Source organism: Eutrigla gurnardus (assembly GCF_963514095.1).
Source record: "Eutrigla gurnardus genome assembly, chromosome: 16".
Lineage (NCBI taxonomy): Eukaryota > Metazoa > Chordata > Actinopteri > Perciformes > Triglidae > Eutrigla > Eutrigla gurnardus.
The window spans coordinates 8,249,087-8,261,821 of record NC_139927.1 but is presented as its reverse complement, the minus strand read 5'-3'; the positions used below and the strand labels follow the sequence as shown (position 1 = coordinate 8,261,821).

At 44.7% G+C, this 12,735-nt stretch overlaps 1 protein-coding gene across 1 annotated transcript in view; it reads right to left on the bottom strand.

Annotated features, from left to right (window-relative positions):
• The window catches only part of rps6kc1 (ribosomal protein S6 kinase polypeptide 1), a 20,288-nt gene extending 7,676 nt beyond the window's left edge, over positions 1–12,612 (bottom strand). The window contains exons 1-13 of the mRNA XM_084030271.1: positions 12,451–12,612; positions 11,382–11,417; positions 10,378–10,498; positions 9,895–10,010; positions 9,715–9,808; positions 9,560–9,613; positions 9,023–9,445; positions 8,720–8,844; positions 8,273–8,371; positions 6,878–6,925; positions 6,117–6,249; positions 2,826–4,463; positions 1,992–2,081 (exon numbers count right to left, since the gene is read on the bottom strand). Coding sequence (XP_083886397.1) covers positions 1,992–2,081; positions 2,826–4,463; positions 6,117–6,249; positions 6,878–6,925; positions 8,273–8,371; positions 8,720–8,844; positions 9,023–9,445; positions 9,560–9,613; positions 9,715–9,808; positions 9,895–10,010; positions 10,378–10,498; positions 11,382–11,417; positions 12,451–12,552 — 3,079 coding nt within the window. The 5' untranslated portion in view covers positions 12,553–12,612. The remainder of the gene's footprint in view (positions 1–1,991; positions 2,082–2,825; positions 4,464–6,116; positions 6,250–6,877; positions 6,926–8,272; positions 8,372–8,719; positions 8,845–9,022; positions 9,446–9,559; positions 9,614–9,714; positions 9,809–9,894; positions 10,011–10,377; positions 10,499–11,381; positions 11,418–12,450) is intronic.
• Positions 12,613–12,735: the final 123 nt, after the last annotated feature.

Sequence of the window (12,735 nt, the reverse complement as noted above, 5' to 3'; positions counted from 1 at the left end):
TGGGATCAACAGTCATTTAACTAAGAAGACCTTTCACACCTGGGCTGAGGTCAGCTGGAACCTGGTTCATTTCACTCAGGTGACTTATCCCCAGCATTAACTTGTTAATTTTTTACTGGGAATTGTTTTTTTCCCTTTATTATTTGTTATTATTGGTATTTTTTGAAGTGAGCTGAATGTAAACGACAAGCAAATATGATGCAAAAGCAACATTTTTTTTAAAATCACATTAGGAGCTCCTGAAAATGATGTGCTGCTTTTACATAAAGACAAGTTTTTGATGTTATTGCCTCCTCCAGGCTCCTCTCCTCCAACGGTGGTTATACGTGGATTCTTCTACATTTAAATTCTACAGCGCTGAAAAGACTCTTGACTCAATTAACTTATGGACATATTCAATGACGATTTTGATAGTCAATTAATCATTTCCATCGCTAGTCGAGAAACCAAAAGCTGCTTGGAGCCTCTCGGGTCTGAATATTTATTTCATGTCATTTAAAAATGAAAACCTTCCCGTTTCTGACTGCTGGTCAGAGCAAATATCACATTTGAGTGGAGCACTTTTAAAAAGCAATCAATAATTTATTTGATGGTGAAATTAATTGCAGCCCTAAACCTTTACTTTACTTGATTGATCCAGAACTCACTTAACAGTGCTGATATAACTACTAACTGTAAGTCTAGAGTACATTTTTGTCAAAATCAACCTTTTTTTAATCAATTTAATTGGAATACCAAAATATTTTTTGAATGTTCAGCATATTAAAGGTTTCCAACCGACCATCCACACTGTTAGACAAGTAAAAAGAAGCCCTCGCTGGTCATAGTATTGAAAGAGTTACTTTATTAATTACACAACGAATTAAGAGGCGAACAAGTCTCGAATTGGCACTTAGATTTTTAAGCTACATTATGCATAAAGCTCTTTGTGCTGAGCTTTACTCCTGTGTGTCTTTAGGTCAGCTGCTGGCCACTAAACATATGCCTCTATGTGCTTCTTGTTCCATTAGTAGGCTTTTAAACAAGCTGTTGCTACGGGAATAAAAATGCACACTTTGGATATTAGATAAAGCATTTGTTGCTTTCAGAATTATTACGACGGCGGCATACTGTATGTTCTAGTCACAAGGAGGATTTAAAGCTGAAGTGACCTTCCTGGCTTGAGAGAGTGGATGAGTATGAGAGAATAGCTTAATATAAGTGTGTGGGAGAGTGAATGGGTGTGAGGGTCATTGTGTCTGTCTCAGAGTGCGTCCAGAGTTTTCAGCGCTTATCTATCCATCCGCATATTTAAGAAACAGACGTAATCGCACAGAATCCATCCAGCAGCACAGGTGTGAAGCCATACGCTTAAAGCGGCAGCATATTGGACAACGTATCCGCCCATAAATGTCAAATGCATTGTGCACACATGCACTCCAACACACACACACACACACACACACACACACACACACACACACACACAAACATCCGCCACACACAGAAGTGCTAAGTAGGGACATGGTGCTGTAGTCTAGCAGCAGTTTGTTTTAGGCAGCTTGTAAACAGCATGCCAGAGCTGCCACAAGCCTGCTGAGGGCAACAAATAGGGTTACCTTACTGTTGCACAACAGCACACTCAACAGGACAATGAAGGAACTAGTACAAGAGCAAGCCTCTCCAAACCATGAGCCCAACAATAATAAAAAAAAACCCAGATATTTGTAATATCTCCTCCAGATATGACCCAATCTGAATGTTAATTAATATGTAAAATAACATTCATCTGTTTCTACTCTGTGTACACTTGGGCTGTTTATTCATGTCTGGCTATGAATGAGGGTTTTGTGATCACGGGAAAGTGGCCTACTTATGGCCCTGCATGCCTGCATAGAATTAACCCCGCATCAACCTCCTATCTGACACACAAACACACTAAATTAGGCTCCCAATTAATAAGGATTGTACGTGTTTATGAGAGAAAGATACAGTTTGCATGTGTGTCTCACCTGGTGCACAGTACATATTGGCAAGAGCCTCTTTGTCACAGGACTCCTCCACATCATTCCAGCTACAGAAGTAGGTGAGCTGAACATGACCTGATGAGACGAGGAGAGAGGAAGAGTGTTCAGCTCAAAGTAGAAGGAAGAAAAACATTCATCTCGTGCTCTACCTCTGGTTCAATCCCACACAGCCAAGTGTCACCCCGACTTCAAACTGTTTACTCACCTTTGGAGCAGTTCCTTCCACTGTTCCTTTCCGCCTCTCTACATCCCTCCGCAGCCTTTTCAAGCACACAGCCCCGGCGATTACTCCTGTTTAGCGGCTACCCGTTAACGCTATCATTAGAACTAATGGTGTCATTAGGTAGCCGTGGCCATTAGCCTGGGCTAGCCAGACTGATGCACCACACTACGCCGTTGATGGGCCCTTTAGAACAATAATTACCACCAGGGAGACGAAAACAGCCACTCAGCTAATTAGACGCTTGTTGATAACGAGGTGGAGAGAGATGATTGTAGGATGACAAAGGAAGAAGTTGAGGGGGAATCTGTGACCTGCTGCTAAAACAACACTTTTGCTTCTGGAAGAGCTTGCATTTAGTAAATAGAGTACATCAGTGTTGACTGACAGAGAACAGCAGCTTCAGAGAGACAAGGTTTTATGTTAATAGTTTGTGAAATATAAGCAGATGTCACCAAGATGTCTACGATTTTCATTATGTCTTTATTGTATTATTGATTTTTGCTGTAAAAGGTTATCTAGATGGCTCATTTTCTCCACAGCGGTGACAATGATCATGCGTTAGGGTTTAACAGCAAGCTGGTGTTTAGACGTCTAACCTTGGTGGTCGACCAGGATGTTGTTGGGGTTGAGGTCTCGACAGACGATGCCATCTTGGTGCAGAGAATCCAGGGCCGTCACCATCTCTACGGCCCAGCATTTGACAAACTCCTCCGGGATACGGGCTTGGGACACAGCCAACGACAGCTCGTCCAGCTCCGCAAACAGCCGCGATACTTCTTTATCAAATTCGCTGCCACCTGTATTCCTAATAACTCCTGATGATTCACCATCGAGACCTAATAAACCCCCAACCGCTGTGCATGTCTCAGTGCCATTTGTGGCTGGGATAGAGTCTGTGCGTTCAGGAACCAAGTCTTTATTTACTCTTGTACTGGCCTCTAGTTTCTCATTAAGCGAGTCAGTAACTGGAAGGTCAACGGGAAGGTAATCATTTTGGCATGCAGGAGGAACAACCATATTGTCAGATGCCTCTTGCCCAAACGCCAAGGTGCGGTCATCCCACAGTGAGATGACGGGACAAGAAGATGCAACACTGGTGTCACAAGCTGCAGAGGCTGTACATGAAGATGAACGCTCCTGCTCCAGCAGCTGCTCCTCCCCTTCCTCAGGCTGGCTGTTTAGCTGTAAAACATCAGGCTGGATGGACTTCTGAGGCGAGGCTGCGGCCTCGAGGCCAAGACAACCCCCCGAAGTGTCCGATTCCTCCTGTAAAGAGTCTCCCTTTACAGGCAGGTTGACTAAAAGGTCTGGTGGATGGCCCTCATCCTCCACTACTGCCTCTTTAAATGAAATGACTGGCACTGACTCATTGGAGCCTTTATCGCTACAGTCCAACCCCCAAAGCTCCGAGCTGTGGCCCTTGACCTCCTTAGCCAGCTCTGGAAGATCCTCACTGACATCCGAGCCCAGGTCGGATGTAGAAAATAGGGAGACCTGATTGTGAGTGGGGCGTAGCTCTCCCGAGTCGAGACAGGTCACCTCGCTTGCACTGTCTTTGCTGTCAATTCGGAAAAACTCCATTGGCGTGTGCTTGGACTGATCCAACGACAGAGGCACAGCAGGGGAGGGCAGAGGACTGAATACCTCACTGTGGTCCTGTCCCTCCCCAGAGCACTGCTCATTGTCAAGGGTGTGGCCACTTTTGTCGGATGACTCGGTGAAAAAGCCAAGTTCCTGAGAGCTGATCGGTGAGGAGAGGCTGTCGTTGCTCAGCAGCGAGCGGCTACGCGAGGAAACGGTGGTCGACGCAACGGGCACTTCCAGTGACGGCACTTCCTGTTCGCTCTTCACTTCCTCTTCTTCCAGTGCATCCGGTTCGACTTTGTCTTGCTCGTACTCGTTGCAAAGCGTCAAATAACTGTTGGTGCACTCTTCCTCAGAGGTGGCTCCAGAGTCCGACTGGGCCCCCATTTGTTCTCTAAGCCTGGGAGGGAGAACACTCCTCTTAGGAGAGTTTTTGAGTTTCTCCCCTTTGTTCTGCAGCCCTGAGACAGAATCGGAACCAGCGACTGGCCCCGAACCGGAACTGGCTGAACCCACATCCAGCTGTGGTACAACATGTTGTGGGGAGTGCACAGCCGCTGTGTGGCTCTTCTGGATGAAAGGAATGTCAAAGCTCTCCTCTGGGCTGGAGTTATGCAGGTACTTTCCAATGTGAGACCACAGCTTCCCCCCTAGGGATGAAGGAAACAGGGCATTAAAGACGAGGAAAAAAGAAGGGTATATCTAATTCAGTGGGAAGCAGAGGTATTTACAGGACAAATGAGGAATTAGAGAAAGCTGGACAAATAACGCACGTATCTCAGCAACCTCCTGCGTTCCTCAACAGGAGGAACCTTGGTATGAATTAGTTCCTTGGTGCTAAAGTAGAATCAATATATATATATATATATATATATATATATATATATATATATATAGATGGTTTATTTATATTCAATCAAAGTTATGTAGACTTCTAAACCACTCTGGTTTAAACAGGGCCAAATTAACCTGCTATAAGGCGTATGGCAAGAATACCATGTTGGCCCCAGGGGGTCCCTACTCAGTTGCCCATTTGGTAATTGAGCCTTGAGAAGAACACCCAGAAATAACTAATGGCTATGTCGGAGGCAAAAAACATTGCTTCTTAATGAAAAATGACAAAAACGTATATCTATTTAATTAATATTCATAGTTCTTCAGATGCTATGGATGCACAAAAAAGCGCAAAAAGAGACTTTCAGTTCAGTTGCTGACTTTGGCTCCTAGGGGTCCTTGGTTACGGTGACTATTTGGTAAGAAGGGTCATTAGTTTCCAATTAGGACTCAGTTTCCCAGACAAACAAGAACAGTTATGATTGAACTCAATTTGGCTAAATGGGTCTGGGTGCATGTGTGTGTTTTAGGTACCCAGTGTAATATTAGAATATTGTCTTGCAATCTCTCTCTCTCTCTCTCACACACACACACACACACACACACACACACAGACACACACACACACACACACACACACACACACACACACACACACACACACACACACACACACACACACACACACACACACACACACACACACACACACACACACACACACACACACACACACACACACACACACACACACACACACAGCTATAGCGTGAGCAATTGGAAGCCAGCATCTGTTGTGTGTGATGAGAATGGATAGGGAGTTCACAGTGATGATAATGATAGTGGGGCAATGCGATGGCTTAGAAAGTAAAACCATCCACATGTTGTTTTGTCCAATGTCACTCAGGTCACTGCCTCCCTCGGTCCGCCCGTCTATTGTCATTCAACCTATCCGCTGCAAACAGCATACTAAAGAAGCATAAGAAGATTTAGTGAAATCACAGAGCTGGAATGCAACCGTGCTGAAACGATGCGTTTTCTGGCATCTGACTGGCTTTATTAGATCATGTAAGTGTGATATTAAATACTGTCCACTAATATTTAGCGCAGGGTGGTTATAGAGTGCACCAGATTGAATAGGTTACAGAGCATTAAAAAAATATGGCTGGGTTTCATTGCATGCACTCACCCACACATATGAGCGACACACACACACACACACATGCTAGAGTGAGTGGGATGTAAGGAGGCCCAGGTGTTGGCATAGCTAATGAAGCATGGCGCCACCTGGTATTCAGAATAATGACCTGTGACACACACCCATCTCTATCAAACATCTGTCTGGAACAAGGGCAGAGAGAGGGTTGGGAGAAGTGAGGAGGGGGGGGGGGGGATCAGGTGAAGAGGGGAAAAGAGAAGGAAATAAAAAAAAGAAGATGAAACTGTTGAGCAAGAGATATGTGTCTTACCTTCAGCGTACTGCAGCAAAAGGAAAATCGCGTCCTCAGAGACGATGAACTTCCTCAGCTGCACCATGTGGGGCACAGAGTGAGGCATGATCGTCGGCTTAGTCCGCCCGCAGTCACTGCTCTTCCTCAGACCCTGCAATAGGAATGGACGGAAAGATCGGGTGAGTAATTAAAGGTCGGAAAGAAAAAGTGAGCAAGGAAATCATTTAAGGACAAGAGGAGAAAAGGCCAATTAACCCTAATGTGGAGATCATGAGTGGGAGGCAGTAAAGGAAGGGGAGTATTTTGATTAAGGCGTTTAAAAAAAAAGAAAAAAAGAAGAGGAACGGAGTGTGGCAAAGGAGAAACCTCCTATTAACAAGGTGCCAGCTTTGCCCCGTGGCAACCCAAAGTCACTGGATTCATCAAGCCACATACAGCGCGTGACTTTAAAAGAGCCACACAAATCTATCAGCGCTACGCGTTGAAGTTCACATTGGCCCGTGTGTGTGTGTGTGTGTGTGTGAGTGTGGGCATGCATGTTCGCGCGCACATGTGTGTATTCATCTGTGCCTCCGCGGTGCGTTGGCATCTGGCACACGTCTCACACCTGAGAGCAGAGGAGCTGACAGGGACAGGCCCATTAGAATCAATTACACCGGTCACACACAGGGGCTCCTGGCACACTTCACACTTACACTTACAGTCAGGACGACGAGGATGCAGGGGAGCGCACACACACACACACACACACACACACACACGCACGCATTAAAACTTACTTTGAGGATGAACGTCTCTTGTGTTCTCTTGTCCATGACCAAAAGAACCTGTGATGGAAGAGTGCAATTAATTGCCAGATATGAACAGACATGCACGGTCTAAGATGATGTAGTGGTTGTGTCCTCCGGAGCAGTGTTTTTCACCCACTGGGTCAGGGCACACACGAGGGTCACTGCAAGACAAATGTAGCTCCCTAAATTATACTAGAGATATGGGCATTAACATGTCAGATCCCGCTGTGTCGACCAAATCAGAACATCTGAAAGGAATATATATGTAGTGTAATGGCAAAAAAGGGGAACAAATGCAATAATGGCTGCGATAATGTACGCCAGAAAGCGAGCAACCTCCTAATACCTTCATTTCCTCCCTCCTTCTCCTTGATATCTTCATTGCTCTTCTGCTCCCTCGCCATCTCTGAGGAGAGCCTGAGCATATGTGTGTGACCTGGTGTGTTTCTGTGCACAGTGCAGTGCGTGTGTGTGTGTTTTGTGGGTGCGTTCTGTTCATGTGACCCTGGCTGGGACCAAACAGGTGCAGGCTAAATGGATATGAATGGAGCTGTGAGTAAACAGAGTGGCAGTGCTAGCCAGGGCGCTAATATAATTAAGACACAAACATCAGGGAAGGGGGGAGGTGGAGAGGAGGGCAGGGGGGGGGCAGTAGGGTGAGGAGCTCTCTCCATCTGTCCCCTCTGTCCCCATTAAAAGTGAAAGGAGGAAGGAGGAGGAGGAGGAGGAGGAGAGGAAAGCCGGATAGCGTAGTTTCCACTTTATTGTTTTTTGTATTGTCTTTTTGTCTTGTGTCCAATTTGTTTCTGACATATTGTGGATTTTGCATGCACCTCTGCAGAGTAACACATGTTAGGATTGTATCAACATTTTCCTTGGGGTCTTGTGTGTGTGTGTGGAGGACGAGCATCATTGATTCAATGTTGTGCGCCGCTCTCCGAGCCGCTTGCCAAGTCATTTCATGGCTCAGTGGTGAAGTTGCTTCGCCGGCAGCTGGTTGAGAGGACCAGCAACCTAAACTGACCTTGTGGGTAGTCATAACTGACGCTGAACATACACACACTCAGCCCTTACCATACTATTCAGTAAATCTATTACGCTTTATTGCTTCGGATAAAAAAAAAGATGGTCGAAGAAGGGGAAGGACACAAGGAGGAGACATTTTAGACATCTATGTTTATCTGGGGAGGAAATCAATAAAAAATAGGAGCCTGGTGTAATGTCATTATTTCACCGTAAGCATTTCCCTCTTCCATATTTACTATATTGTTCAAGGAGCTTAGGAAAAGCTGATTATTTTGTCTCTTACTCACTCTGATTATAAATTAAAACAACTTTTAAGTAATCTCTAGATGTGGCAAGACTTGTCAACAGTTAACTGACCTTATCGATGACCCCCAACACCCTGTAAGCTCTCAGCTCCTCGGATGGACTCTGCTGGCCTCCTCTGCTGGTGGACGGGCAGCACTGTACCCCCAAAGCCTTCGACAAAAAAATATAAAATAAAAATCATAGTGCATTAATTGTGTGCAATTTTATAATTTAAACATGGTCACATTCATTAGGTATTGTGCTCTATTGCAACCTTTGATCAAGACTGTGAATGAAGAGCTTTCTGAAAACAGCTGCCTGCTGTGGCAGAACATTATTATTCATAATACTTTATTCTTTTGGACTGTCAACATTTTTTAACAGACTTGCCGTTATGCTTTCATCTGCATTGAACCCTGATACATTGTCTCGAGTGCTCGGAGGACCCTGTTGGATGCATACAAAGCACATTTGCATAATCTAAAGCATACAGACCAATGGCATTTTCCTCCCACTCACCACTGTCTGTGTTGACCCTTGACCCATGTTGCTTCTCAGATGCTGACTGGATATCTGTTCTGCACGCATCAGGTACTCGGCGGTCTTCTTTTTCACCGCCTCTCTCCGCGTGGGACTGGGCTCACCTGACAACGCAGCAGGGTTTATAGTGCAGCAGGGTTAACAAGCATTTTATTTACTGACAAAATGGCATGTTATTACTGCAATAAAGAGATAAATGTTGTCACTTCTCTTTAAAATAGTTTCAAATATATATATTTTATAAGTTGTGTCACCGCTGCATATGTAGTTTCCCAAACTGACCTTGCACCCCTTGCAGCAGCAGGTCCACTCCACTGCGATAGCAGTAGAAAGCTGCCTGGAAGTCCTGCGCTTTCTCTTTCTCTACAGCTAAACAGATGAGCTCGGTGGCTTTGTCTAGGTAGTCTGACTTCACGTCCTTAGAGCTGCCGCCGCTGGCTTTCTTCAGACTGCCAGAGAAGAGCGGCGTTCGGCCTGGCCGGCTGACCTGTGGGTTTGGGGCTGAGGAGGCAGGGACCGGGGCAGGAGATGGGGTTCGGCGATCATGCAGGGAGGGCAAGCGAGGGCTGCAGCTGCTGCTAACGTTTGTAGCTCCCCCTTGTGGTTGGTTTGGGGAGGTGCGACCTGAGGCCATGCCATCATCCAACCCAGCTAAAGAGTCCGTATCCACAGCAAGGGAGGTCAGGTCGCTCTCACTGGACGGGCCTGGGGAGAATAACAATGCTGGGGTCAAAACGAGCCACTACACACACACTAAATAATGGGTCTATTTATGAGCTCTAATGTATGTGGGTGTTATTTTGATATATAAAACCTTACCTCCATACTCAGATGTGATAGTCAAATCATCCGCTCCACTGACGTCTCTTTGAACTGAAAAAAAGACAAAAAAGTGTGAATTCATAGTAAATCCAGTCAAGTCATTATAAATTAATAGAAGATTGATGAGCATTTTTTATTGTGTGTTACCCTACCGTCAGAGCTGCAGTCTGATAAACTGTCTGCCAAGAAGTCTGAAAAGGGTTCAGCTGGTCCAATAAGTTCTGAGCCGTCGTGGACCTCACCTCCCTTGAAAATAATAATAAAAACATTGCAGTTCATCGTGGTCTGAGAGTCTTATTTGTGTTTCTGCGTGAGTGTGCGTGTTTGTGTACCTTGAAGAAATCTTGGATGTGCTGACTGCTATAAAGAGCCGGGATGTTAGCGGAGAACTGCAGCAGATCCTCAGAACACTGTCTTCTTTCCTCAACTACTGAATCATCAAACCGACCTGCGCATGCATACGTGGATAAAAAAATACACAAAACACACATCAGAGTGCCTTTAAGCATGTGATAATTTTATATAAGAGCAGTGCTCACTGACTGCGTAATAAAACTAATCAATGGGGCAGAATCTTCACTTCTACTGCAGTGATCACAAAGAGCCAGGATGTATTGTCTTGTAACACAGCAGTGTTTCAGTGTAACCGTTTTCCTGAAGTCACTTTAGAGAAGGACTCCAACACAAACAACCAAATATTAAAAGGTATCACAGGAGCAGATATATCAAAACAGGAGAAAAAGAGCATTTTTGTCTCTTTTCTTTAATCTGGACAAATGTTTGGCACAGAGGAATCGAGGGGATTCGGTTCTTACCAAATACTTTGGCCTTGGCAAAGGGAGGAAACAGCTCCGACTGGCTGCATACATTCTTGTGCAGCTGCCAGAGGTTCTGATGAAGTTTCCGGAAATCGCTGTATCTCTTCCACACTGTTATCTAGAGGAAGAGCAAGAGGAGAGATGGATGAAGCTCTCCGTAACCTGAAACTACAACAGATCAAACGTCCGCCAAGTTAAGTTCAATTCCTCATCTTTTGAGCCAACTTCAAACACACGTCACCACATTCACACAAACATGGATAAAGCCGTTCCTTACTCTGAGGCATAAAGCAAAACATAATGGCCTTATGTTGAGATTGAGTCCAGCTTGCTAAAATCCTGCTGCCAGCCTGCTGGTGTGAAGAACGCCGGGCTGAGCACCACTCCCCAACGGGAGCACTGCTCTATAATGGAGTTATGTGTTTCCAGGCCAAACTCTTTCACTCCGTCTCTTAGACACACATGCAGTAATTGACATCATACTTGCTGCATTAGCACGGGATCCAGGCTAGACTACATTCCTTAGTGTGTGACAAACGCAAGAGATCATGTAAGTCTTTACTGCTGTAGTGGTATGTGGAGGGAAATAGTGAAATGCTCTGAAAACCTTTTAAAAGACAGAACAGAGAAACTATATAAAATATCCAAACAAAAGGTCTGACAGACAAGCTTTAATACTTAAAAGTGTGGACAATGACGGCACAGTTCTCTGTCATAAAGTCAGCTTGAAATGTAAGAAGAAAATGAATGGGATAAAGATTTGGATAAGGAATGTAGTGACACACACACACACACACACACACACACACACACACACACACAGTCTTGAATGCTCAACCTCTTAGTCTGACCTAACAGATAGTTCACACAGAAGTAAGCAGTGCTTATCTCCAACCCCATGCAAACTTCTCCTCCAAGTATTCCATCAAACTGTTTCTCAAAGAAGTCAACTGTCTGCCAACGCTGTCAAAATAGAGAAATAATATCTTAAATAGTCTTACCTCTTGGACATCCTCTGGGTTCTTCCTGGAGATTATCTAGTTGAAAAGAGGAGAAGAGAACTCAAGAACCTCCATGTGAGTGATTCCTATCTAAAAGGTATACGATCATAGTGGTTCAAGACTCGAAGCGAGGCTGGCACAAGTGCGAGCAGGGACAATGTGTGCATTATATAGCGAGGCACGGAGAGTCTTGAGTGTAGCAACGTGACATCTCCAACAGTCATAACAAGTAGGATGGCAGGCAGGCAGAGACAAAGAAGATCAGCCTGTCCTCGCTCTAACTTCTTTGACTGGGTAGTTTCCATGCTCTAAAGTGACTTACACAAACTGCTGACTGGAGGTCTATTTGTGTCATCATCATATGGCTTACTATAACTGTGTTGCTGTATATTATCAATGGGGGCAGGGGCCCATGCTTACAAATGAAAGCCTGATTGTCCAAAAGTGAAAGTAAATCTTTTCTAGTTTATTTTCTGCTAACGTTACATTGAAATAATAACACCTTACTCTGTGACATAGATACAGGGAGAATACCCAATTAACATGAAGGCTGTGACGTTGACGCCACCCAGGTCCGGCTTGGTAAACAGGATTCCCCACAGTGTTATTAATAAGGCATTTTTCTAGGGAAACTTGCCTAAAAAAATATAACGACAATATGGACCAGATAGTTAACGTTAAGAGTCTGAACAGATGTGTTTTCTGCTTAAAATGTGTTTATCACTATCTCCTCAATGGTCTCCTATAGTAACGCCACATAACGCGTTAGCTATCTAGTGGTTCAAACCAGGTTAACACAGCGTTTAGGTCGGAATCAATGAGTCTTTGCTAATATTGCTAATTTATGTTAGCAAATAGAGAATCTACTGGGCGTTAAAAAACAACATTTTAAACCATGAGTAAGTCTGAATGTGCCTGTTAGCTACATGTAAACAAAAACCGTTACCATTACCAGCCATAGCTGGTGTTTGCATCACAATACCTTGGTTAGCTCAAGCTGGACAGATAGCTAGCTAACAACACCTAGCATTAGCCTGGCTGTCAGAATGCCCATCCTGTCCTCACTTACCCTTGCGGTGACTTTGTACACAGTGTAGCCTTTCAGGTGCTTTTTGGGATCGGTGACAGTATAAAACCGAGCCAGTTCTCCCCTGTCCCGCTGCGATATCATTCTGATAGCGACAACATTGCCAAAGCTACCAGTCGGCTAGCCATACACATTCATTCCCTGACAGCACAGTGACAGGCAAATAACTGAGAGCTCCCCCTGTGGTGGGCATCTGTAACTACATGCTTCAATGCCACATTTTGTTTCTTGCCACATTCTAACAACATTTTATGTATTATTTGGGGT